The sequence below is a fragment of the Balaenoptera ricei genome, chromosome 15 (assembly GCF_028023285.1).
Source record: "Balaenoptera ricei isolate mBalRic1 chromosome 15, mBalRic1.hap2, whole genome shotgun sequence".
NCBI lineage: Eukaryota > Metazoa > Chordata > Mammalia > Artiodactyla > Balaenopteridae > Balaenoptera > Balaenoptera ricei.
Genome location: NC_082653.1, coordinates 14,642,723 through 14,666,597, shown reverse-complemented (window position 1 = coordinate 14,666,597; position 23,875 = coordinate 14,642,723). Strand labels below are relative to the sequence as shown.

General features: G+C 52.7%; 1 protein-coding gene across 3 annotated transcripts in view; it reads right to left on the bottom strand.

The window, feature by feature from the left end:
- CDH22 (cadherin 22) overlaps positions 1-23,875 on the bottom strand; it is a 71,050-nt gene that overhangs the window by 22,133 nt on the left and 25,042 nt on the right. For all 3 annotated transcript variants that reach the window (XM_059896437.1, XM_059896438.1, XM_059896439.1), the window contains exons 4-6: positions 16,062-16,229; positions 11,466-11,659; positions 8,655-8,908 (exon numbers count right to left, since the gene is read on the bottom strand). In XM_059896437.1, the coding sequence (XP_059752420.1) occupies positions 8,655-8,908; positions 11,466-11,659; positions 16,062-16,229 (616 nt within the window). The remainder of the gene's footprint in view (positions 1-8,654; positions 8,909-11,465; positions 11,660-16,061; positions 16,230-23,875) is intronic.

Genomic DNA, 23,875 nt, shown 5'->3' with positions numbered 1-23,875 from the left:
AAGCAGAGGAGTGGAAATGGATCTGAGTTTGCATCTCAGCTGCACTGGGTACCTGCCATGTGACCATGGGCAACCCTCAAGCTTTCTGAGCCTCAGTTTCCTCAGCTGGGTAATGGGGCTAATGATTTGCGTCCCACGGTCTTTGTGAGGGCTGGAAGAAGGCAAAGGGCCCAGCATAGAGTTAGCACTCGCGGGATATTTGATTCTTATCTTTCTGTAAGAGGTGACCCTAGAGCTGGGCTTGAGAAAGGGCCAGGACGGCATTCCAGGCAGGGGGAACAGAAGCTGCAAAGGGCGGGTGAGAACCGTACGGGTGAGAATTACTTAGGGAATGGCAAATGGTGCAAAAACGGCCAGAACTGGGAAGTGGGGAGGAGGAGGCATCACAACAGGCAGAGTGCAGAATTCAGGGGGCTGAGTGTCCTGGGGCGCCAAGGGGGATTTTGAGCAGGAGAGAGTGGGTCGGCTCTGTAGCTCTGAGGCTCTCCGGAGGCCCCAGACAGGGCACACGGGCTGAGCGGAGGCGGCGGGAAGGGATCTGGGGGGATGGCCGCCGGCCCCTCCCCGCCAGCGTAGCACGCCCGTGCTAATCTGCGGCTTTTTAGTTGCCGCGTGAAAAAGCCCTTTGTTCCGCCTTCTTCCCCGGCCTTTGTGCGGCTGCTCCAGGCCTGAAAGGCCCGTGTCCAACACATGTCTCGGGCGGCGGCGGCCCAGAGAGGCCCCGCCAGCTCTGCCCGCCGCTTCCCGACGCTGATAGTGCGGGAGGGGGTTGCCGCCAGGCTGCGCGGCCGACGAAGGCCCCTAATGCCTAGCAAGGGCTCTTTGTGAAGCGGGGACAAAGGAGCGTGGTGGGGCGGGGCGCCCCTCCCCGCTTCCACCAGCAGAAGGAAAGGGGCCCTTCCCCCATCTTCCAGAGCAGGGAAATTGAGGATACCAGAAACACCCTCCGTGGGAACCCGAAGCCCTGAGATGACCCTTCAGTGGGGCCTTGGCTGCATTACCAAACCTCTCTGGGCCTCAGTTTCCTCATCTGTTGAATGGGGATAATGATGTCCAGTGGGACTGCACAGATCTGGGAGCAGCTGGAGCTGGCTTTGAATCCTCTGCTTCTTATTCCACCTGTGTGACCCTGGACAAGTCACTGGACCTCTTTGGCCTCTGTTTGGTTGTCTGGAAAATAGGGTGATTCATACTCACCTCACACTGGTGTGGGTTAGAGGAGGTAATTCATGGAACTGGGCAGAGGTGACAGCCCTTATTCTTTTCATATTCACTGTTGTAGTGGAAGTGGAGGCTCGTGTCAAACTGAAAAGGCCTGGGCACGTGGGTGTAGTGGGCATTACAGCCCATCTCCTGAGTCCCTAGTTTATTGCCCCTTCCTGTCCCTAAGCTGCTAAGCCTATATTCTCCTTGGCCCTGATCAGCCTGGGTCCTCCTGACCTGGGTGAAAGTGTGTGGGGAGGTTCAGATCCAAGATGACAATTCCTCTCACCGGTATAGCACTTAGCAGTTTGTAGCTTACTTTTCCTCCAGCCATCCCTCCCTTCGTTCCTTTATGCCTAAACATTAACTGAGTGCCTTCTCTGTGCTGCTGTGTGCTAAGCCCTGGGGATAAAATGGCAAACAAGACAGACGACGTCCCTCCCTGCCTGGCATCTTGTGAGGCTGATGTGATCTCATTTTGCAGATGGAGACACTGAGGCTCAGAGAGGAAACTTGCCAAGCTTAGGGCTGCCAAGTATGGTTGTGCAGGTTGTGTCCTGCACAGAGTTACCAGGCTGAAGAGGGGAAGTGGGGGTGAAGTCCAGCCAGTGTTCTGCTTGCCCAGCCATGTGTCCTAGCCCAGGGAGCATCTTCTCAAAAGGCGACTTTTTTCTTATTTACGAAAGGTGCCATACGGGCTAGTGATAACCCTGCCCAAGGTTGCACAGGGACTGTCACAGAATTGGAATCTGTACCCCAATATGGGCCTCTACACCCAGAGTTCTTTCTAGCGCATTGAACCATCCAAAGTGGCAATGCATGGAGTCTCAGGTTGCCTTTGCCCCAAGCCTGGCCTGTAGGATGTTTGGGTCCAAAGGAGGTAGAACCAGACTCTGAGTAGTGTCAGCTCAGCTGGAAGGAACCGTGGAGACCTCCTCCTGATTTTACAGGTGGGAGAAGTGAGTCTAGAAGAGAGCCAGGGGCATGACATAGCCTGGGGCTCCTGATCACCTCGTCAGGGCTGGGCGTGAGGCCGGGCTGGTGGGAGGATGCCCACCGCCTTCTTGTTTCTCTTCCCCTCTCGGCTCAGACCTGTTTGCTCTCTTCTCCCTCCTCCTCGTCCTCCTCCTCCCACTTATTCTTTTTTGTTCCCTCCTGGAGGGGAAGGGGGGGCTGGAATCTAAGTGGAGGCAGCTGTTCCCAAGGCCATGGGGCGGGAGCCGCGGGGAGCCTCCATTAACCAGCTAAAGACTTGGGGCTGCAGGTCAGTGTGGCTGCCGAGCCCAGGTGGCTTTGTTCCAGCTCAGGGAGCCAGTGAGTGACTGGGAGGGAGGGGTAGAGGGCATGGTGTGTGGCAAGGAGTGTGGCCTGGCAGACGTGGGGGCAGCGGGGGATGCTCGTGTACCCCTCACGTGTAGGTGCAAGAGTTGTGTGTCTGTGTTGTGGGTGGAAACTGTGTGTGACACTGTGTTGCAGTTGGAAGGTACAACAGGCAGCCGCTCAGCCCTGGGTCTGGCTCCTCGATGTCCCCGGACAAGTCACTTCATCTTTGAGCCTTAATTTTCAGCAAAATGGAACCGATTTTACTCCCACCTTGCAAGTGGTTGGGAGGATTAAGTGCCTAGCTAGGGGATAGGTGCCTAGTTGGGTTCCAGGAAAATGACTCCCTGAGTGAGAACTATTGTTATTCTAATGAGCGTTCCGAAATGTCTGGTAAGGGGGACACAGGTGACCCTTCAACCAACCCAGTGTGTGGTCTGCGTGCCTGGGGGTGGGAGGCACCATGTATGGACATGGCAGCATTGCCAGCGGTCTGAGAAGGACAGGAGGCATCTGTGGTCTAGAAGGTTCTGCTCAGTTCTCACTGTCCTACTTCTCATTTGGTCAGCCAGGATCTGGAGGGCAGGAAGGGGAACAGCAGCAGGTGTGGGTAGAAGAGTGCAGTGACAGAGTGTGGGTATGTGTCTGCTAGTGTGTGTGTGCGTGTGCACATGTGCAAAGAAAGCCTGGGAATGACAGTCAGGAGTGCAGATCTGGTGGCCATCTGGCTAGGTTTGAAACCTAGCTGTGTGACCCTGAGCAAGTCACTCAACCTCTCTGGTCTTTGGTTCCCTCTTAGAAATGGCGCTAATAATAATACCTACCTCACAGGGTGGTTGTGAGGATTAGACAAGTACTACCAATAAAACACCAATAAAACACTTTTAACAGCGCTGGGCACCTACCACATGACGTATGAATTAGCTCTTATTTTCATTTGCTCAGCAAGACTTTGTGACAGGCCTGTGTAAGGGCTTCACATGCACGAGCTCCTCCAGTCCTTGCAGATAACCGTCATCACTGCCGCTGCCATTTTACACATGAGGAAACTGAGGCTCAGAGAAGCCAGGTGCCTTGCCTTGGGTCAAAAGGGCTGGTTAGTGGCAGAGCCAAATTCCCAAGCCACGTCTGTCTGTCCAGATTTCCAGATCTAACTAAGAGCACCCTCCTCAGGACCAGCCAGGTATACCTGTGGGTGCTCCCACACCCTGGGAACAGCACAAAACACTGCTGTTGTCAAGGTCAGGGTGAGAGAAGTGGGGAGGGTACTTCTTCCTGCCTTGAGTGCCCATGTGGGTTTTCTCCACATAAATATGTGCATATATAGCTCACACAGGCATGGTAAATATGAAAGTCTGCAGATTCATGTGTATCCAGGCTGCCCGGTGCTCCTGTGTCCGGGCTCGTGTACGTACACGTGTACACGCAGCAGGCTGAATGATGCGGCCCCCACCTGAGCTACTAGTGGGGGAAACTCTTCAGATGCAAAAGGGGCTGCTCCCCTGACCCAGGGATTCTTCTCTGCTCACCCCATTCTGTCTTCGACTCTTTCCCCTCCCCCTAACCCTTTTAAAGCACACACTCAAAGCCTGCACATGACACCTAGAAATTTGTGTGTGGTTAGTTCTGGTTGCAGAATGAAGGGGAGAAACAGGTGTACAGAGCACCGAGGAAAATGGTAATGTTCATTTCCTGAGGACCTGTTATGTACCAAACACTTAATCCTCCCTCCAATCCCAGGACCACCGAGCATAGAACCTGGTCCATGATAGACATTTAGTACCTATTTTTTTGAATAAATGAATGAGGCAAGAACTACCATGACACCCATTTTAGAGATGGGAAAACTGAGGCTTGGAGTGGGTGCAGTGATTTTCCCACAATTCTACAACTGAGCTAGGATTCATGATTCTAAAGTGCATGTACTTTCTGCTGCACCCCACTGTGGACTGCTGGGAGGAAATGAAGTGTTCGCTCTCTCTCTGGTCCGGTGTGGGCTTTCCTGTTTTTGGCATTCAAGGAAGACTCATGAGGGGGTTGGGGCTGGTAGGGCTGGGGCTGGGCTGATAAACAGCTGGTCTATCTGCAAGGCTGCCTAATCCAGACATGGGCCCATCTGAGCCCTCTCCTCCTCCTCTCAAAAGCCTTCCAAGACTTCCCACTGCCTAGGGATAAAGTCCCACACCTTCATCTGACATTCAAGGCCCTTCACAGCTTGTCCCCAAGTGCCCCCATGACCTCATCTCCAGCCCACCCCCCTCACGTGAGCTCATCCAGCTGACCTCCCTGCCCCTGAACTTAACCTCCTGGCTCCAGGATTCTGTTCCTGCCACCAGGCCCTCACTATCACTCCACCCTGGAGTGCTGTCCTCCCATTCCAACCTCGTCCTCTTCATCCTTGCTCGGGGGCCATCCCTCCTTGGTGCCCAGAGTCCTTGCCCCTGCTTGGAGCTCCTTAGTCCTTAGCCCCTGCCTCAGCCCACTCAGGCTTAGGTCTGTCACTAGATTCACTCACACGGGGCCCCAGCCTTCCCATCGCCCCCATCTGACTCTCTGGGCCTCACGCACAGGGAAGGGCACAGTGTAAGGTTGGAAATAGTTCTAACTAAAAAGAGAGTCAGAAGCGGGAGTGAAATGGCAGGAGGCTGGACTCAAGAAGCAGACAATCATGGGTTAAATCTCATCCCTTCCCCTTTCAGGCTGAGTGACACTGGGAGAGTCACTTCTCCTCTCAGACCCTCAGTTTCTTCATCTGTAGAATGAGTTAACATTCTGAGGGCCAAACGCCACAGTATGAGGCATCTTCCACTCTCTCCAGTGCAGCGACTCAGAAAAATCACTCTGTACATCTGTATTTCTGTATTTCCCAGGTGCCTACTATGCTAGGCAAAATCTCCCAGGATACCACTTCATTTCCAGGAACGCACTAAGCTTGTTCCTGCCTCTGGACCTTTGCACTTGCTGTTCCTTCTACCTGGAAAGCACTTCCCCACATCTTTGTTTGGTTGGCTCTCTCCTGATCATTCTGATGTGAACTCATTTGCCAGCTCCTTGACAACTTAAGCCAAAGTAGCCCCCTGTGGCCCCAATCCTCCTTATCCCATTACACAGTAGTCTATTTTCTTCATAGCTCTTATCAGCAATGATCCCTTTTAACCATTTGTTGATGTGTCTCAACAGCTACTTGTTGACTGTCTGCCCCCGGCCCCAACCGCCCGCAAACTCCATGAGGGGAGGGACTGGGTCTTATCACCGTTGCCCCATTTCCTGGATCAGTGGCTGACATGACATGACTCAATGCGTAGGTGCTGACTGAGTCTAGGACCTTTGGAACTGAGGGAGCTGGAATATAAGCCGGGCTCTGGGCCGCACATGTGGCCTGTGAGGACCCCTTCTCTGGCCTCCCATTTCCAAGTCTGTCCCCTATGGACTGGGTGCTCCTCTCCAGCTCTGCCCTTGGCTGAGTCATCTCAGGCCTGGCTCAGGGCTGGGCATGGAGGAGTTGGGTAAATGTTTGTCGTATGAAATTGGACCTGTCTGAAGCTCCTCACCGCCCCCACATCTGAGGGGCCCCAGGGAAGAGGCAGCAAAGAGAGATGAAAGGAGGTGAGAGCAGGTTTCCAAGTTGGCCCTTTCAGTGCAGATAAAAGCAGGGGGGGAAGGGAAGTCAACGGAGGGCGGGAGGGAGAGGACTGAGAGGGGGTGTGGAGAGCGGTACTGGAGAGGAGGGGGCCAGGCAGACTGAAGCAGGGACCTGGGGGGCAAGGGTGAGGCTCCTACTGCTGGTTCTTAACTCCTCCCCTCCCTGGGCCTGAGTTTCCTGCCAAACATGGGTGATAATGCCCTCCTGGGAGAGGTCTGGGCTGAGCCAAAGGCTGATGGGGATGTTTAAAGACTGTACCTACCAGTAGCAGGGATGGGAGGGCAGTGGAGGAGTTCAGAGGCAGTGGAGGGCAGTTTTGGCCTTGAGAAGGGTGGAGGCAACCCAGGAGGCATTCTGGACCTCTGGACCAGTCTGAGCCCCTTGGCCTACCTTTGAGGCCTGCCAGACTTCTCTCACTAGCTCATCTCCCTCCGCCTCCTGTAGCTATCACAGTCTACTCTTTTCCAGGCACACCTACCACTCCCCTGCCTCCATACGCCTGCACCCGGGAATGGCCTTCTCTTCATAGTTATACCTGACCAGGCTCAGGTACCCAGCTTAGTTCAATTCCTGCCTCCTCTAAGAAGTCTTTCTAGACCCCTGAGGGTAGCTCCTAGTCTGGAAGCGCATGGGTAGTTAAGCAGGATGGCATCTTTGTGTCCTCACCTCGGGTTGCCATGTAAGGTTGCACAGCCTGTGCACTGCACAAATCTGAGCCATTCACACGGATGATGGTGGGAATGTTACGCATCTGGAGTTATGTGATGCAGAGATCCTCAAAGCAACATCCCTTCCCTCTTTCTCCAATGCTCAGCACAGAGCTAGGTACATTGTTGCCTGAGGGATCATTCACTGACTATATAACAGGGGTTTTAGGGAATAAGCAGGAAGCTCCAGGCTCTTTTTCCCATCCATCCAACAATGGCCATCCGCCCCACCCCGACCTTCTCCTCTGGATCACTTTCTATCTGACATTCTTCCAACCTGGGCCACGGTCGGGGACTCCCTAACCGCTGCAGCTCTCAAACCCTTCCTGGGACACCGACAGTACCGCAGCATCCCCTCCCCTCCACCCACCTGCCCCGCTCCCTGCTCTGCCTCTCTCTCTGTGTCTGATTCTATTTCTTCCCCTTTCTGGCTTTCTCTCCAAGTCTCCTCTCTCTGTTCCTACAGTGCCAGGTAGGTCCCTCTGTCCTTTAGTTACTCCTGCCCTCTTTCCACCGGCTCTCCTCCTTCTCTGGTCACTTCCTCTCATTGTTGGTCTCGCTACCCCTCCATGAGTCTCTTTTCTCAGTCTCTCTCTGATTTTACATGTCATTCATTCACCATGCGTCAGGGAGTGTCCACCAAGCACTAGGCAGTGGGTGAGGTGCTGAGGATACAGCCGTGAACACAGACATGCATCCCTACCCTCCTGGTGCTTATCTTCTAGGGGGAGGGACAAACGAAGTCATCAGGAAAATGGGTAGCAGGTTAGCTGGTGATGAAGGACAAAGGAAAATGGATACGAAGTGTGGGGACAGGTTGAGGTGGGGTTGACATTTTAGAAAGAGTGGTTGGGGAAGGTTGCACTGAGAAGGTGATGCTTGAGGAAAGTCCTGGAGGAAGTGAGAGGACCAACCATGGGGATATTAAGGGGGAGAACATTCCAGGCAAAGCGATCAGGAGCTGCCAAGGCCCTGGGGTAGAGGCAGGCTGGGTGTATCTGTGGAGCTGGGCGGAGGCCAGTGTGGCTTAGCAGAGTGAACCAGGGAAGGAGGGTAGTGGGAGGTGGTGTCTGAGAGGTTACAGTGAGGCCACACCGCATAGGGTCTGGGGGGCATTGTGAGGGTCTGGGCTTTTATCCTGAGCCTGAGAGGTGCCTTTGTTGGGCTTTAAGCAGAGGAGGGCCACGCTCTGATTTACATTTGGATGGGATCAGTCTAGCTCCTGTGCCCATTCTAGATTGAAGAGGGGTGAGGACAGAAGCAGGGAGTCCAGCGAGGAGGCAGTAATCCAGGCAGGAGAAAGAGGTGGCTTGGACCAGGGCGGCGGAGGAGGTGAGAAATGGCCCGATTCTGCTGATGTTTTTAAAGCAGAGATGACAGGGGTTGCTGATGGAGGGAGATGTGAGAGAAAAACAGAACTTGAGGATGGTTTTCAACATTTTTGACCTGAAAAGCTGAAAGGATGAAATTATCTTTTTTTTTTTTGGTGGAGGACTGAGCTTGAGCCCAGGTCACTGTGCTGTGTCTGTCACACCTGGTTCTCTCTCCTTATCCTGGGTCCCTTGTCTCTCTGCGACTGTTCTCTAACCTGTTTGCTTTGTCTCCTTGGCTCCCAGCCTGTTTCTCTCCATCTCTGTGTCCATCTCTCTCTCTCCCCTCCCCCCACACCATTTTTTCCCCCTCCCCTCCCCGCCCTGCCCCCTCCCCCTCTGCCCGCCGTCTGTCCGAGGGCGCTGGCGGGGTAGCAGGCAGCAGGCGTCGGCCCCGGGCGGGGGTCTCACCGGACGGGCCGGTTGGCGGCGTCGGGGTCCCGCGCCGTCACCACGCCGACCAGGGAGCCCACCTGCGCGTCCTCCTGTACCTCCAGGAGGCCGGAGGGCTGCTGGAACTCGGGGGGCTCGTCCACGTCGGTCACGGCCACGCGCACGATCGCCTGGTCGCGGAACGTGCCCAGGTCAGCGAAGCGGGGGTCCACGAACTTGTTGAGCGCCTCCAGGACCACGGTGTGCACGGGCTGGGACTCGAAGTCCAGGCGCTGGTAGGGAGGAAGCAGAGGGCCGGTGAGTGGGTTGGGGTCTGCTCAACACCTCCAGGCGGACAGATCCCAAGTCAGGGGGGATGGGCCCCGAGAGGGCAGAGCTGGCCCAAGGTGACAGTTGACTCAGCAGGGGCTCCGGAGTATCAGGCTGCGCCGCGGAACCGGCTGTCCAAGACCCAGACCAACCCTCTCTGGTTACAGGTGGAGAAAGTAAGGCCCAGCTGGGGACAGTCTTGTCCAGGGACACAGGGTCAAGTACTGACACCCAGACTTCCTGCTACAGGGCACAGTAGGTTGGGGCATTAATTTATTAATTTACAAAGCACTATGTGCCAGTGTTCTAAACATAGCGGCTCATCTATTTTACAACATCCCAAAGAGGCTTGTATTATTATTATCATCACATTTTACATATAAGGAAATCGAGGCCCAGAAGGCTCTGTAACTTGCCCAAGGTCGGCTCCCAAGTCCCAGGCCCATGAGAGGAAAGGCACTGGATCTGCTGCTCACTGGCTCTGTGTCTGCGGGCAATCTATTTGGCCTCTCTGGGCCTCAGGTGGGAGGGTTAAATGACACGTTCCTGGTATATACCGGTGGCAGCTGCTAATGTGAGTTGAGCCTGATAAGCCTGGCTGCCTTAGAGCTTTCCTCAGAGATCTGGCTAAAGCCATGCTGAGCCCTGCTTCTCATCAGAGAGTGCTGGTGGGTGACCCGCTGATGGACAAGCTCCATGGCTGTATGGGCGCTGGCCTCCTAAGGACAATGCCTTAGAGCAAAGAGAAATTGCACTGGTGGAACCACAGGCGCCTCCGTTACATGGTGGGGGAGCTATCTGAGCAGCAGGGGCCACCTTCCTGGAGACCTGCCCTGTGTGTAGGGACCCTCCTTTCCTCTCAGAACCTCCCATCCCCTGCCCCCTTCTCCAGCAGAAAAAAAAAAAAAAGAAGGGCTACCTCCTACCTCCTTCCTCCATCCTGTTGCCTGGGAAATCAGGATGCAGGGGGGCAGGCGCGGGCCTGGCCTGGGAGTAAGCGATGGGCTCTGGAGCCAGGTCGTCAATCAGGCGGGGGCTCTGCTCCCTGAGCCACCACTGACTCCACAGAGGCACCTCGGGCACCACTGCTGGAGCAGGCGGGAGGGGGGCCCAAGAGCCAGGGAGGAGAGGGGGGGCAGGATAGGGGCAGCACTGTGGATGAGAGCAAATGCTGTGCTGGGGTCCCCAGGCTGGGCTTGGGGCCTGATTCTGTTGCTGTGTGATGCTGGGCTTCTCTGGGCCTCCAGTTCCCCACCTGTGAAATGGGCTCATCTTACAGTGAGGACAAATGGATGTCAGAAGACTGAAAACCACTTAATGCTTAAAAGGGTGGATCCTGGAGCCAGACTGCCCGGACCCATAGCCCTACAACTGCTCTGTAAGATGCACGACCTTGGATGCAAATGTCTGAAGTTCTCAGGGCCTCAGTTTCTCATCTATAAAATGGGCAATAATAGTACTTCAGAGGGTCGTTGTAGGGATTAAATGAGTTAATACACAGAAAGCAGTGGAAGGACTCCTGGCACACTGTAAACACTCATTATAAGTATTAGTATTATATTATTATCCTTGTTGAAGAAACTGGGAGTTTTCTCTATCCTCAAGCCCTCAGGCCAGGTAGAGAGTTTGCTTATTGAGTGAATGAAGGGCCCTCGGGGGGCTGTTTCTGCGGGTCCCAGAGGGCAGAACCTGGGCTGATAGGAGCAGATTTAAGGAGACAGATTCTGGCTGAGTGGGAGGAGGAAGAGCTGGACAACGGTAGGGAGTGAGCATTCCATCCCCGGGCATGTACAAAGGCCTGTGACCATTTGTGGGCTAGGGCAGGGGACTTAGACCTCCCATGGGACAGCAGAGTTGGGGCAGACAGGCTCAAAGGCCTGCGCAGCCCTGAGTTGCCAAGCCCGTGACCAAGTCCTGGAAGATGGATTTTTGCTTTTTTATTTGACCTCCGTCCGCTTTCCCTAGGGGTTGCTGACTTTGCTGTTTTAGCTTCTGGTTCCCAGGCTGGCCAGTGGCTGAGGAGGCTGTTAGACGCAGGAAGGAAAGCACTCTGGGCTCACCAGACCTGGGTTCAAATCCCACTCTACCCTTTACAGGTGTGCTCTGGGGCAAGCCCTTTTACCTCTCTGAGCCTCTGTTTTCTCACTTGTAAAAACGGGCATAATATATTTCCTTCAGAGGGGAACATGAGGATTAAAGGAAACAATGAGTGTGAAGGGCCTGGTATGAACTTGAAGTAGCTCAGCCTAGTGTTGAAGAGCACAGATTCAAATCTGGATTGAATCCTGGCTCTTGACAACTAGCTGTGCAACCTTGGACAAGTCACTTAACCTCTCTGTGCTTCATTTTTCCCATTTGTAAAATGGGAATGACACCATCAGCGTCTTCCCAGGTTGGTCCAGAGTTTCCGGAGAGACATAATCCCTGGAGTGGAGTGGGGTGATTTGGCTACTCAACGGCCCCCCTGACCCTGCTGTCCTGGGGCCTGCCTCCCCCATCCCTCCTGGGGCAGCCCCGCACCTTCTGCACTACGATGATGGCCTCCTGAGTGTCGCTGTCTGTGGTGACCTTGAACACTTGGCCGCCGCTGCCGCTCTCCTCCCTGAGGTGGTAAGTCATGTCTGTGTTTTCACCCACGTCCGAGTCCTCGGCCTTCACACGTCCCACGGCTGTGCCGATGGGGGCCGACTCCTGAATGCTGAACTGGTACATCTCTGTAGGGGATACAGCTGTGAGCAGGGATGGAGTGGCAGCCCCTCCCCCAGCTCCCACCAGCGCTAGGGGAGAGGAGGGGGTGTCTCAGATGGGCTCCTTGGAGGGCAGTGTCTTAAAGGCGCTCCCTGCTTGGCCAGGACTGATGCTGGGAGAGGCGCGTCCTCTGCAGAAACGTGGGACACAGTGCAAAGAGGAGGGTTTTAATTCTCACCCTGGCTTTATTCTCTGATTGATTTGGGAAAATGCCTGCAGTTCTTTGGGACTCAGTGTCCACATCTGCCCAGTGAAGGGACAGAGGAGCACAGTGATCAAGGCTAAGGCTCTAGAGTCAGTCCCAGCTGTGTAATCCCAAGCTTTGGTTTTCCTCATCTGTAGAATGGGAATAATAACAGTGCCTTCCTAACAGCACTGTTCATCCTGCAATTAACTCAGATGATGATGCATGTTAATTGCTTAGCATAGGGCCTAGCACCTGGTGGCTACCCAATAAATGGAACAAATTGCATTAGAACAGTGGGGCTTTGTGCTGATTTTTTTGTTGCTGTTGATGTTAATGATATTGGTTCCTTCATTTCCACATATTTATTTAGTATCTATGATGTCCCAGATGCACCTCTATGCACTGGGGTTCCAGCAACAAGCAAAACAGACCCAAATCCCAGGGCTCACAGTGCTTTCCTCTTAATGGAAGGAAAAAGACACTAAACAATCACATCAGTGAAACAGTACGTCAAGTGGTACTTTGGAGAAAAATAAAGCTGGGGAGGGAAATGGGAGTAATGATGAAGGTGTGTGTGGAGTTTTAAATAGGGCAATCGAGGAAAAGATGACATTTCTGCAAAAGTCTGAGGGAGGTGAGGGAGTGAGTCAAGCAGATATTTCAGAAGGAGCATTCTAGACAGAGGGAACAGCAGGTGCAAAGGCCCTGAGGTGGGTGCAATGCCTGGCATGTTTGAAGAATGGCACAAGATGACCATTGTGGCCAGAGGAGGTGGGGAAGCAGGGGTAAACCGGAAGGAATGAGGGTCAGGTGGGACACAAAGAGTTCCCTGCTCTTCTCCCAGAGCCGAGATGAAGGTGAGGGTGATTTGCTAAATGATGGGCCAGCAGGGGTTGTGGAGATGGGGATGTGTCTCTTGGGACCCCCTCTGGTCTGGATACCCTTGTGTGGAGTGGCTGCCTCTGATTCACTGTCACATAAACAGCCGGGGTGGGGGTGGGGGCTTTAACACAAGCTGACCTCGCCGCTCCCCTGCGTTAACCCTTGCCATAGCTCCCCGCTGCCCTTGGGATGGAGTTGTACAAGCCCCTTGGCCTGCCCTGCAAGATGCTTGCTGCCTGGCCCCTGCTGACTTCTGCAGCCTCATGCCCCCAACCGCCTACCCTAACTTGAGCTTCAATCCAGCTGAAGTTCTTGTAATTCCTTAAGGATGACTTGCTCTGTCCCACCTCTAGACATTCCCTCTCTTTATTCTCCTCTCTGCCTTCACCTCCCCCGTTCCCACTCTTTTTAAGTCTCACTGAATATTACCTCCAACAGGGAAGCTTCCCAGACCTCCAGGCTCTGCTCCTGTGTGTCCAGGGCCCCCAGGCTCATCCCATTGTAAGGATTACTGCATTTCCCTATCATTTTCTGTTTATTCTCTCTCTCTCTCCCCCTCCCTCCCTCAGGGGTGTGAGCTCCTGCAAGGCAGGGACCACATCCCTTATTCATCAGGCATTCACGGTGCCTGGCAGAACACCAGGCTGTCATATAAACGAAATGTGTGAGTGACTAGTGAGTGAATGAATGAAAAGCAGCATGAGATACTAGTATACACTCACCAGATTAACACAAATGAAAGAATGTGACAGTACCAACTGTTGGTGAGGATATGGTACGATGGACACATGCCTTTCTTCGTGGGGGAAAACAATTTGGCTTTATTTAGTAAAATTGAAGATGAGTTTATTCTGCTCCTCTGTACACTAGAGAAATGTATGCAAAATGGCACTAGGACACATGCAACAATGTTCAAAGCAGTATCCTCCATAATAGCCTCAAACTGGAAACAACCCAAATGTCCACTGACAGGAGAATAGATAAATCATGGAATACTATACAGCAGTGAAAATGAATAAATTATAGCTACAAGCAACAACATGTGAATTCACAAACATAATTTTGAGAGACAAAAAAGCAAGACACAAATAATTTGTATTGTGTGGCTCCATTTAGATAAGGTTAAAAAACATGAAATTAAACTATAATGTTAGGCAATGCCTACATGGGTGAATCAACCCTAAAGGAATGGATAGAGAAGATGTGGTATATATATACACAATGAAATACTACTCAGCCATAAAAAAGAATGAAATTTTGCCATCTGCAGCAACATGGATGGACTTACAGGGCATTATGCTAAGTGAAATAAGTCAGACAGAAAAAGAAAAATACTGTATGATATCGCTTATATGTGGAATCTAAAAAATATAACGAACTAGTGAATATAACAAAAAAGAAGCAGACTCACAGATATAGAGAACAAACCAGTGGTTACCAGGGGGGAGAGGGAAGGAGGAAGGGGCAAGATAGGAGGAGGGGATTAAGAGGTACAAATTATTAGGTTTAAAATAAGCTACACGGATATATTGTACAACACTGGGAATATAGCAAATAATTTGTAATAACTATAAATGGAGTATAACCTTTAAAAATTGCAAATCACCATATTGTGCACCTATGATTTATATAATATTATACATCAACTATACTTCAAGAAAAAAGAAAAGACAAAAGAAAAGCAAGGAGGTGATCACAAAAGCAGATGGAAGTTAACTCCGGAGGAGGGTTTGGTGGGAGAAGTTATGATCAAGAAAGGGCTTGAGAGTGGCATGGACATATACACACTACCAAATGTAAAAGAGAGAGCTAGTGGGAAGCAGCCGCATAGCACAGGGAGATCAGCTCGGTGCTTTGCGACCACCTAGAGGGGTGGGTTAGGGAAGGTGAGAGGGAAACACAAGAGGGAGGGGATGTGAGGATGTATGTATAGGTATAGCTGATTCACTTTGTGATACAGCAGAAACTAACACATCATTGTAAAGCAATTGTACTCCAATAAAGATGTCAAAAAAATAAAGGAATAGCTGGATGGGAAAAAAAAAAGAAAGGGCTTTTGGGGGCTTCTGGGGTCCTGGTTGGTAGTTACAGGAGTGTTTGCTTTGTAATTATTTGTCAAACTGGACATTTCTATTTTACATACTTCTGTTTGTATTTCACAATAAAGAAAGAAAGAAGGAGTACATGAATGAATAAACAGGAGTCTTCTGGGGGACCCTGGCCCCTCCGCTCTGCCCTACCCCTTCCGGCTCAGGGCTGGCACAGAGCATCACACAACTGGGCAGAAGACTGGGTGGTCCCCGCCCCTCCACACGGTGCTTTGAAGCTTCCCATCGGTGAGTGGGGCTGGGCTGGAGGAGTGGCTGGGGGCGACTGCGGTACCAGGCTCCCTGGCAACGATGTGGCGCTGGCTGGCGGGCTCTGCCCACCCCGCTGTGCGTCTGGACTGAGGCGCTTAGGCTGCGATGTGTTCTCAGCTAAGGGATTGGATTCCCTTATCTCTTGGGGGTCAGTCCCCTGTGGCGAGGCCTAATGTGAGAGCAGCAGACCTCAAGTAATGACTCGCCCGACAGGAATCAGCCCAGCTCCCCACCGCATTTAGTCTCTGCCAGCTTCGGCGGCTTCTCCTGTGCAGCTCAGCCTGAACCTGGGACAGAGGGGCTGGCTGGGCTGATGGGGAGGTGGGGGACTGAGTGAGAGAAGCCGCCTCCACCCTGTTGTGCCTGGGGAGGCAGAGAGTGGAAAGGCCTCCTAATTCAGGAGCACGGAATCCTGCCCTCCAGGCTCAGAGGAAAAGGGTAAGACCTGTCACTCCAGACCTTGGCACCTCCGTGCACAATTATAGGTGTCACTCGGCTTGGGCATGGCTGCAGCCTCCGTCTATATCCCTAAGGTATCCTTGTATCTGTCCTCCCACCTCCAATGTCCCTTTGCAAGCTTGGGTCAGTAGCAGATCACACACACAATAAGCAGGACAGGGGTGTGTGCAAGGGCCAGTAGGGGTGGGTGGACAGACAGGGGCTCACTCTTGGCAGGAAGCAAGGTGAGGGGTGGGAAGGTAACCGCGTTACTTGGATGTACGGAAAATCAGACAACTTTGAGGCCGTCCCCTGCAAGAAGCGTGGTTGGAGAGGGGGGCAGGGGGTAAGTGCGTGACTTGGATGGATGGACACAGACAGATGCGGGAGTCCCTCTATGGCGGGAAGCCTACAAGGCAGCTTGGGGTCAGTGGGTGGCTTGGAGGGATGATCAGACAGACACACGGATCTGCCTCCTCCCTCTGGGAAGGCCTCACTCACTCTGCGGGAACCGGGGCGGGTTGTCGTTGACGTCGGTGACCACGATGGTGACGGTTGTGGAGCCGGAGAGGCCGCCCAGCTGGCCCGCCATGTCGGTGGCCTGGATCACCACCTCGTAGCGCTCCTGGCTCTCGCGGTCAAGGTCAGGCACAGCCGTCCGGATCACGCCTGTGGATGAGGGAGGGTGAGGCCAGGGATGCCCCCCTGCCAGCTGCCAGCTGATATGGAGACCCCTCCCCAGTCAGAGGCCAGGCTCGTTCAAGTTCAGGAGGGGAGCAGCTGATGCAGAAGACACGGATATGGCCACTGTGCAGGTGTGGGGCCCAGCAGCCACGACACACAGACACACCCACCCCACACACACACGTGCTTCTATAGATATGCTCACAGATAACTCAGATTCTATGGTACACACACACACACACACACACACTCACACACTCACACACTCACACACGTGCTTCTATAGATATGCTCACAGATAACTCAGATTCTATGGTACACACACACACACACACACACACTCACACACTCACACACGTGCTTCTATAGATATGCTCACAGATAACTCAGATTCTATGGTACACACACACACACACACACACACTCACACTCACACACGTGCTTCTATAGATATGCTCACAGATAACTCAGATTCTATGGTACACACACACACACACACACACTCACACTCACACACGTGCTTCTATAGATATGCTCACAGATAACTCAGATTCTATGGTACACACACACACACACACACTCACACACTCACACACGTGCTTCTATAGATATGCTCACAGATAACTCAGATTCTATGGTACACACACACACACACACACACACACACACACTCACACACGTGCTTCTATAGATATGCTCACAGATAACTCACACAGATTCTATGCTACACACACACTCACACTACTCTTTCACACATACACATACACACAACTATCAGATTCACACATACACACTTTAAAACACACCCTCCCACACACTTGTACACATACACACACATTTATATACACACATACTAACACACACTCTCAAACACACACTCACACGCAACACAAAGGCGGTAGAATATAGACTATTGGGTTTACTAAAAAGAGGCGTAGGGACTAGAACACCAGGCACTGTGTGACCCCCCTGGGCTACCGATCCCACCCTTGGGGCTTCGGTTTCCCCATGTGACGGGGAACCTGCGATAACTCTCTGCATGAGCCTGGCCCGTGTCTGATTTGTCTCTGGGTCAGTGGCGCTCAGCCCAGAGCCAGGCCCGGAGTGGCAGCTCAGTGAGTGTTTAACAAAATGAACTGGACTCACACCCACCCTCAGACACACTCACTATGGAGTCACACTTACGTGCACACAAACACTGATATGTCTCACACACGTACTACATATGTAACACACATGAGGTCACTCGCACATGCACAGCTACTGCACACACTTATTCCCCCCTGCACACCCCTCCACAATTAAATCATCCCCCTGCCCTGGGGGTCCCAGCCCCTTCCTCTCAAGCCTGGCCCTAGATTCTCTGTCCAGGCACCAGCTAATCGCTGATCAGACAATCCTGCAAGCTGTTAATGGAAGCAGGGGGAGGGGCGGCAGGAGTTGGGGTGGCCACAAGATTGATTCTGTGCAGGGGAAGGCTGGGCTTCTTGTCTCCCTGCCAGTGGGAGACCAGGGGGGAGGGGGAAGTGGATGAGCCATTCAGAGCCTCCCCCTCCCACCCCCCACCCCGCGACCCACTTCAACCTGCGAGCACCAGGTGGTGACAGGTGGTGCCCAGGCCCTGAGCGCCAGGTGGAGTCACGCACCAGCAGCCCCATGATGCGCCCCATAATACCCGATCTCTCACTCCTGATGTCCCCATACAGCCCCTAGATGCCAATAAAGGCAACGGAATGCGAGGAGAGGCTGGAGTGTGTGTGTGTGTGTGTGTGTGTGTGTGTGTATGTGTGTATGTGTGTGTAGCTGGGGGAGCCAGGGGTGGGCACCTAGGGGGTGACCCTGCTTTTGAGGGATCCCATGGAGATATGGAAAGTGTAGTCTGTCTAATCAGGGGTCATACAGACTCTCTATCAGAAGCCTTCAAGACTCCTCAGTAAGCTCCCTCTTGACCCCTCCTCAGCCGGGACTGGTCTTTCCAAGGGCAGGGGAGACTTGGAAGCAGACGAACTTGGGATAAATCCCAGATCTGCCGTTTGTTGACCATGTGATCTTGAGCAAATCCCTTCACCTCTCTGAACCTGTTTCCTTATCTGTAAAATGGGATAATCACAATACCTCCCTAAAGAACAAGATTCTCCAACTTGGCACCATGGACATTTTGGGCGGGATAATTCCATCCACTAGATGCTGGTAGCAGCACCCTCCCTGCCCAACCCTAGTTCCAGACACTGTCAAATGGTCCCTGGGGACAAAATCGGTTGAGAACCACTGGTTCAGAGTTTCATCTCATGAGGATTGCATGTGACAATAACAACAATAACTGACACTGATGTGCATCTGAGTGAACTGCCTCATTTGATCTTCTCAACACCCCTAGGAGGAAGGTGCTGTGATTATACCCAGTTTACAGATGAGGAGATGGAGGCACAGAGAGGTTAGGTACTGGTCCAAGGTCACACATGTAGAAAGCGCCCAGTCAGGATTCCAGCAGGCACTCTGGGGCCAGAGTCCATGCTGTGGACTGCTCTGCTGGACCACTGTAAGGACAGAGGGTCCCCGCCCAGCCCGCCTGGTATCCCCCCACCCCCCCACCACCAGGTACAAGGGGAGAGCGCAGGCCTCTGACAGAGCAATGCTGTTTATGTGGTCCTGTCTCAGCTCATGAGATAGCCCCCGTGCTCGTCTCAGTCCTAATCAGGCAAGACATGCTTCCAATCACGCAGCAGGCCCCTTGTCCCTTCTCCCTGGTGCTGTACCTCAACACTGGGATTGTCAGAGGGATGCCCTTCTAGGGATGAGGATGGGGCCCAAGGCCTTGGCTGGTCTCTTAGTTGAGTGTTTGCAGTCCTGGACAGCAGGGGCTGTACTGGGAAGGTGGGCCTGTCATGTCCTCTCCCCTGGGGGGCTGGAAGGAGAGAAAGAGCAGAAAGGGAAAAGAGAGGAGAGGAAGAAGGATGAAGGTGGCAGAGAGGGAAGAAGAGAGAGAGAAGAAAGAGACAGACAGAGGGCAATCTAGTGAGCGTTAGAGGGGAAAGAGACAGAGAGCCACGCGCTCAGAGGCAAAGAGGAAGGGAAAGGAGGGGAGGAGAGGGAAAGGGAGACCCACAGAGACAGAAAAAGAGAGAAGGAAAGAGGGGAGCAGTAAAGCCAGAGAGGAATACACACACGCAGGAGGAGGCAGTAAGACAGAGATCCACAGAGAGACAGAGACCTGGAGAGAAACAGAGAGAGAGAAAGAGGGGGAGAAAGCAAGACGAAGAACAGCAAGGGCAGCGTGAACAGAGCTTCTCAGGGACACCAGAGAGGCAGACGGACAGCAAGGGGTGGAGAAAGAGGGTGGGAGGGAGCAAGGAGAGGGCAGACAGATGGACTGATGGGGGAGTGGTCACCGGGCCAGAGACGTGGTAGAGGGCTCCCGGTGTGAGCCAGGCAGAAAGGCAGGAGGGGTGTGGGCCAGTTGAACACCTACTACGTGCTAAGCTTTGTGCGTGTCATTTACACCTAGGATCTCACTGATGCGGAGGCTGGTGATGGGATCGGGGCCGCTGTACATCTATGAGCTTGTGGACCAAAAGCTCAGCGACCCTCACTCTGAGTGGGGCTCGGAGCAGGGGTCTGGCTGAGGTGTACCCCTGTGGTTGAGGAGCCATACTTATGTGGCCGGCCTCCTTGCTGCCCTGTCACTTCCAGCTCCAGGGGAACTGGGGACACTGAAGTCTTCTTACCTGGAAACAGGTCATGAAGCCGTATTGAGTGTGTGATTAGATGCCATCTCTGGGCAAATAGGAGGTTGGTACCCTGAGGCCATGCTGCCTCTGGACCCTGTTCCTGGAGTCACACCCAGTGATAGGTTGCTATGGTGATAGCTCCTGATGAACTAAGCCTGCTGGGATCCACATCCTTGGGTCATCCCCTCCCACACTGACTCTGGCCTTGGCCGTGGGACTTGCTTTGGCTAATGGGACATTAGCAAATGTGACAAAAGCAGAGGCTTGATAAGCCCTTGTGCACTGGGGCTTGTCCTCTTGGAACCCTGAGACCACTGTGCTGTGAAGAAGGCCAGGATGAAAAGTCACGTGGTAGGCCCAGCCATACCAGCTGTCCTAGCTGACCTGCCAGCTGACTGTTGCCATGGGAGTGACCCCCGCAAAAGAACTGCCCATCCATCCCACAGAATTGTGACACATAATAAATCGGTGCTGTTTAAGCCACCATGTTTGGGGACGGTTTGTCATATAGCGGTAGATAGGTTAACAGAGAAATCGAGCTCCCCAGGCCGTCCCTCTTTGGGGCTCACTCACACAGCTGCGTTTCACTGCAGGGTCATCTGGCTGGAAGGTCCAAGATGGCCTCATGTACATGCCTGACAGTTGACCCTGGCTATTGGCCAGACCTTCTCTCATCCTCCAGTGAGCTGGGCTGGCTTCCTTACATGGTAGTCTCAGGCCCATGTTCCAGGAGAGAAGAGTGAAAGCTGCAAGGTCTCTTAAGGCCTAATCTGGGAATTTGCAGAACATCACTTCTGCTACATTCTATTGGCCCGAAGCAAGTCATAAGGCGGCCCAGATTCAGAGGGCAGGGAAATAGATGCCTCCTCTCCCACTTGATGGGAAGAGTGGCACAGTCACTTTACTAAGAGGCCAGTTCAGGGATGCGAGGAACTGATGGCACATTTTGCTATCTACTCTGTTCCACTTCCCACTCCTGATGCTGGGAGAAGCATATTGGAGGCTGGTGCCCTCCTGGGGGGCCTGGGGGAAAATTCCCAAATCAGCTGATGAAGTTGTTCTTAAACCATCTGGCTCTGAAAATTCATTCACTGACCCATTTATTCGACCCTTACTGAGGGCCTACTGTGTGCCAGGGCTACACAGAGTCAGTCATATAAGAGGCACTTTGGGATTTTGAAGGACTTTGGAGTCAGACAGGTATGGGTTCAAGCCTTCTTTCCACCATTTATACGTTATCTGACCTCGGGCAAGTTCCTAACTCTCTCTGAGCCTCAGTTTCCTATTCTGTCAAATGGGGATACCCAGTTGGAAGGGCTGTTAAGAGGGTTAAATGAGACAAAGCTTACAGCAGCAGGTCCCACATTTTGGAGATGCCTTGATGATTCCCCCTCCTCAAGTCCTGGGTTGAGGACCTCATACGTCAGTTCCACAAGGGCTGAGATTCATGTTGGTCTTGTCCATCCATCATCTTATCTATAGGGTCCGGCATATAGTAGGTGTTCGATAAGCATTTTGACTTACTGACCTACAACCATAGACCCTCTGCCCGCCTCTCGCAGCCTGGGTGTAGTTGTCTCTTTGTATTTGGCTTCTCTGTTGGAACAAAAGCACCATGAAGGCAGAAACCAGATCTAGTACATCATCCTGATCAGGATGTGGCACTTACAAAGGTTAGTTTCATTCCCTCCCAGGAAAGCAGACGTTTCTGGCTCAATTGAGAATTTTCAGCAGCTATCTTGAAGTCTCTGAGAGAGAGAGGCTTTCTATTCTTGCTGGGGCGGTGGTGAGCGGGGGCTGGTAATGAGAGCCTGGCCCCGGCTCCCCACAGCCTCATCCTCACCAGTCGCCCCCAGTTCCACTGTTGTCCTCCCCGCCCCCGCCGTCCCCTCCAAACGCTGCAGAAGGGGCCCTGGAGCCCAAGTGACGCCTCATTAGCCCGCAAATGCCATCCCTGTTTTCCCTGTTGGGGGGTCTACGGGCAGGCCTGGCCTTTAAAACACACAAGTTAATTCTTCCTCTGGCACGAGCCTCGTGGCGCCCCGCCTCCTCCCTTCCCTCACACCTTCCTCACAGGCCCCGTTCCGGCTCTGCTCCCTGCTATCTGCACAGCGAGAACAGACTGTACCTCGCAGCAGCTGCTAAATATAGACCCGCATGAGCGGAATATTCCTGGCTGGGGAAATGGAGCTGGGGCTGGAAATGGCATCAGGGTGGCTCCAACCATGGGGCCGAAGGAAAGGGGAGGAAAAATCGGGTCCTTCCTGGGCAATGTCTACAGAGACCCTTCCAAACAGAGAAAGCTGAAGGACCCTAGAAACAAGGACACTGTTTGTGTTTCTTCACTTGCCTTGCCTGGTGCCCACTTTCTGGCTTCTTGAGAACTGTTTCTGCCCTCCCAGGCTCCATGGCCTCCCACTTGCCACCCTCCCCCCGACTCTCTGCAGTGGGGGATGTTCTTTCTTAGAACCTGGCCGTCCTCCTCACTCTGGAGTCTGATGCTTCACCTGCCCACCCCTGCCACCTCCCAGACTCAGTCCTGGCCCTTCCCTTATTTCTGTGTTCTGTCTTTTCCTCCCCACCTTAAAGCTGATCAACTCTAAGGACCTCACCTCCTCAGGTTGAATGGATGAAGGCTTCATCATCATCATCATCATCATCCCCATCATCCCCCTGGTTTACGTTTATGTACCAGGTATTGCACTGAGCATGTCAGTATCTCTCCTAGATACGAAGTGGCTCACACCCTCACTTCATTCAGGACTCAGTCCCAATGTCACCTCCCCAGAAAGGCCTGTCCTGACTTCTTCATCTAAGTCTACTCTCTTACCCTGTTTATGTGTCTTCCTAGCACTTCCTGCTACTCCACATTATGTTGTATGTTTATGTGCTTATTTTCTGTATTTCCTACTTAAATAAAAGCTCCGTGAGGGTAGGGTGTTGGGTTTCCCTGCTGCTGCCTTCCTAGAGCCTAGAGCAGAGCTGGGCAGGTACAGGACTCAATAAAGAGTTGTATTGAATGAATGAATGAACTGTCCCATTTGATCCTCACAACAATCATGTGAGATGAGTATTATTATCTCTGTTGTGTACATGGGGAAACCAAAGCTTAAAGAGCCTCAATCATTCTTGAAGCTTTAGGCCCATATTTCAGGCAGCCCATTCTAGATGTTTCTTTCCTCCTCTTCTCTCATCTTAAAGCCAATATAGTTAAAATTGAATTAATTAGCTCTATATCAGAACCTGGAACACATTCAGTAATTCCTCTGTCCCTAGACAGTTTTCTTAATCCACGTTCCTCCTTCTGTTTCTGTAGGTGGTACCCCTTCCCATCTTAGGTTCCAAAGTTAGGAACCCCCAGATTCCTCCCTGAATATAGTCCCGTACATTCATCCAGGCCTCCAAGGTTTGCCCTTTGCAGAATCTCACTGTCATCCCTCATTCTCCCTCCTCAGTATCTCAACTAACCCTCTCTACCAATCCCGTATCACCTCTGGCTCCCTAACTAGATGAAGCAGGTTAAGGAGTCTGGGTGGGTGCTGAGAAAGGGTGCAGGCTTTGGCTTTTGTCTTTCGGGGCTCTCTGCTGGGCACTCCAGGCTCCTGGGTCTCCCTGAATTCAATTCCTGCCTCTGAGCCACGCTATACAGTGGCAGCCCGAGGGATCTTGTTAAAATGAAAACCTGAGCATGTCACTTCCCTGCTTAAAAGTCATCAGTAAATCCACAGTGTTGGTGAGGGGGAAGGGAAACAGGCTCTCTTGTAATCGGGTCTTCAGGAGTGTAATCTGGTACATTTCCTCATTATCTATCCAGATTCCAAATGCACTACACTCTTTGACCCAGCTTTTCCACTTCCTGAAAATTATCCTGCAGATACATTCACACAAGCACAAAATGATATA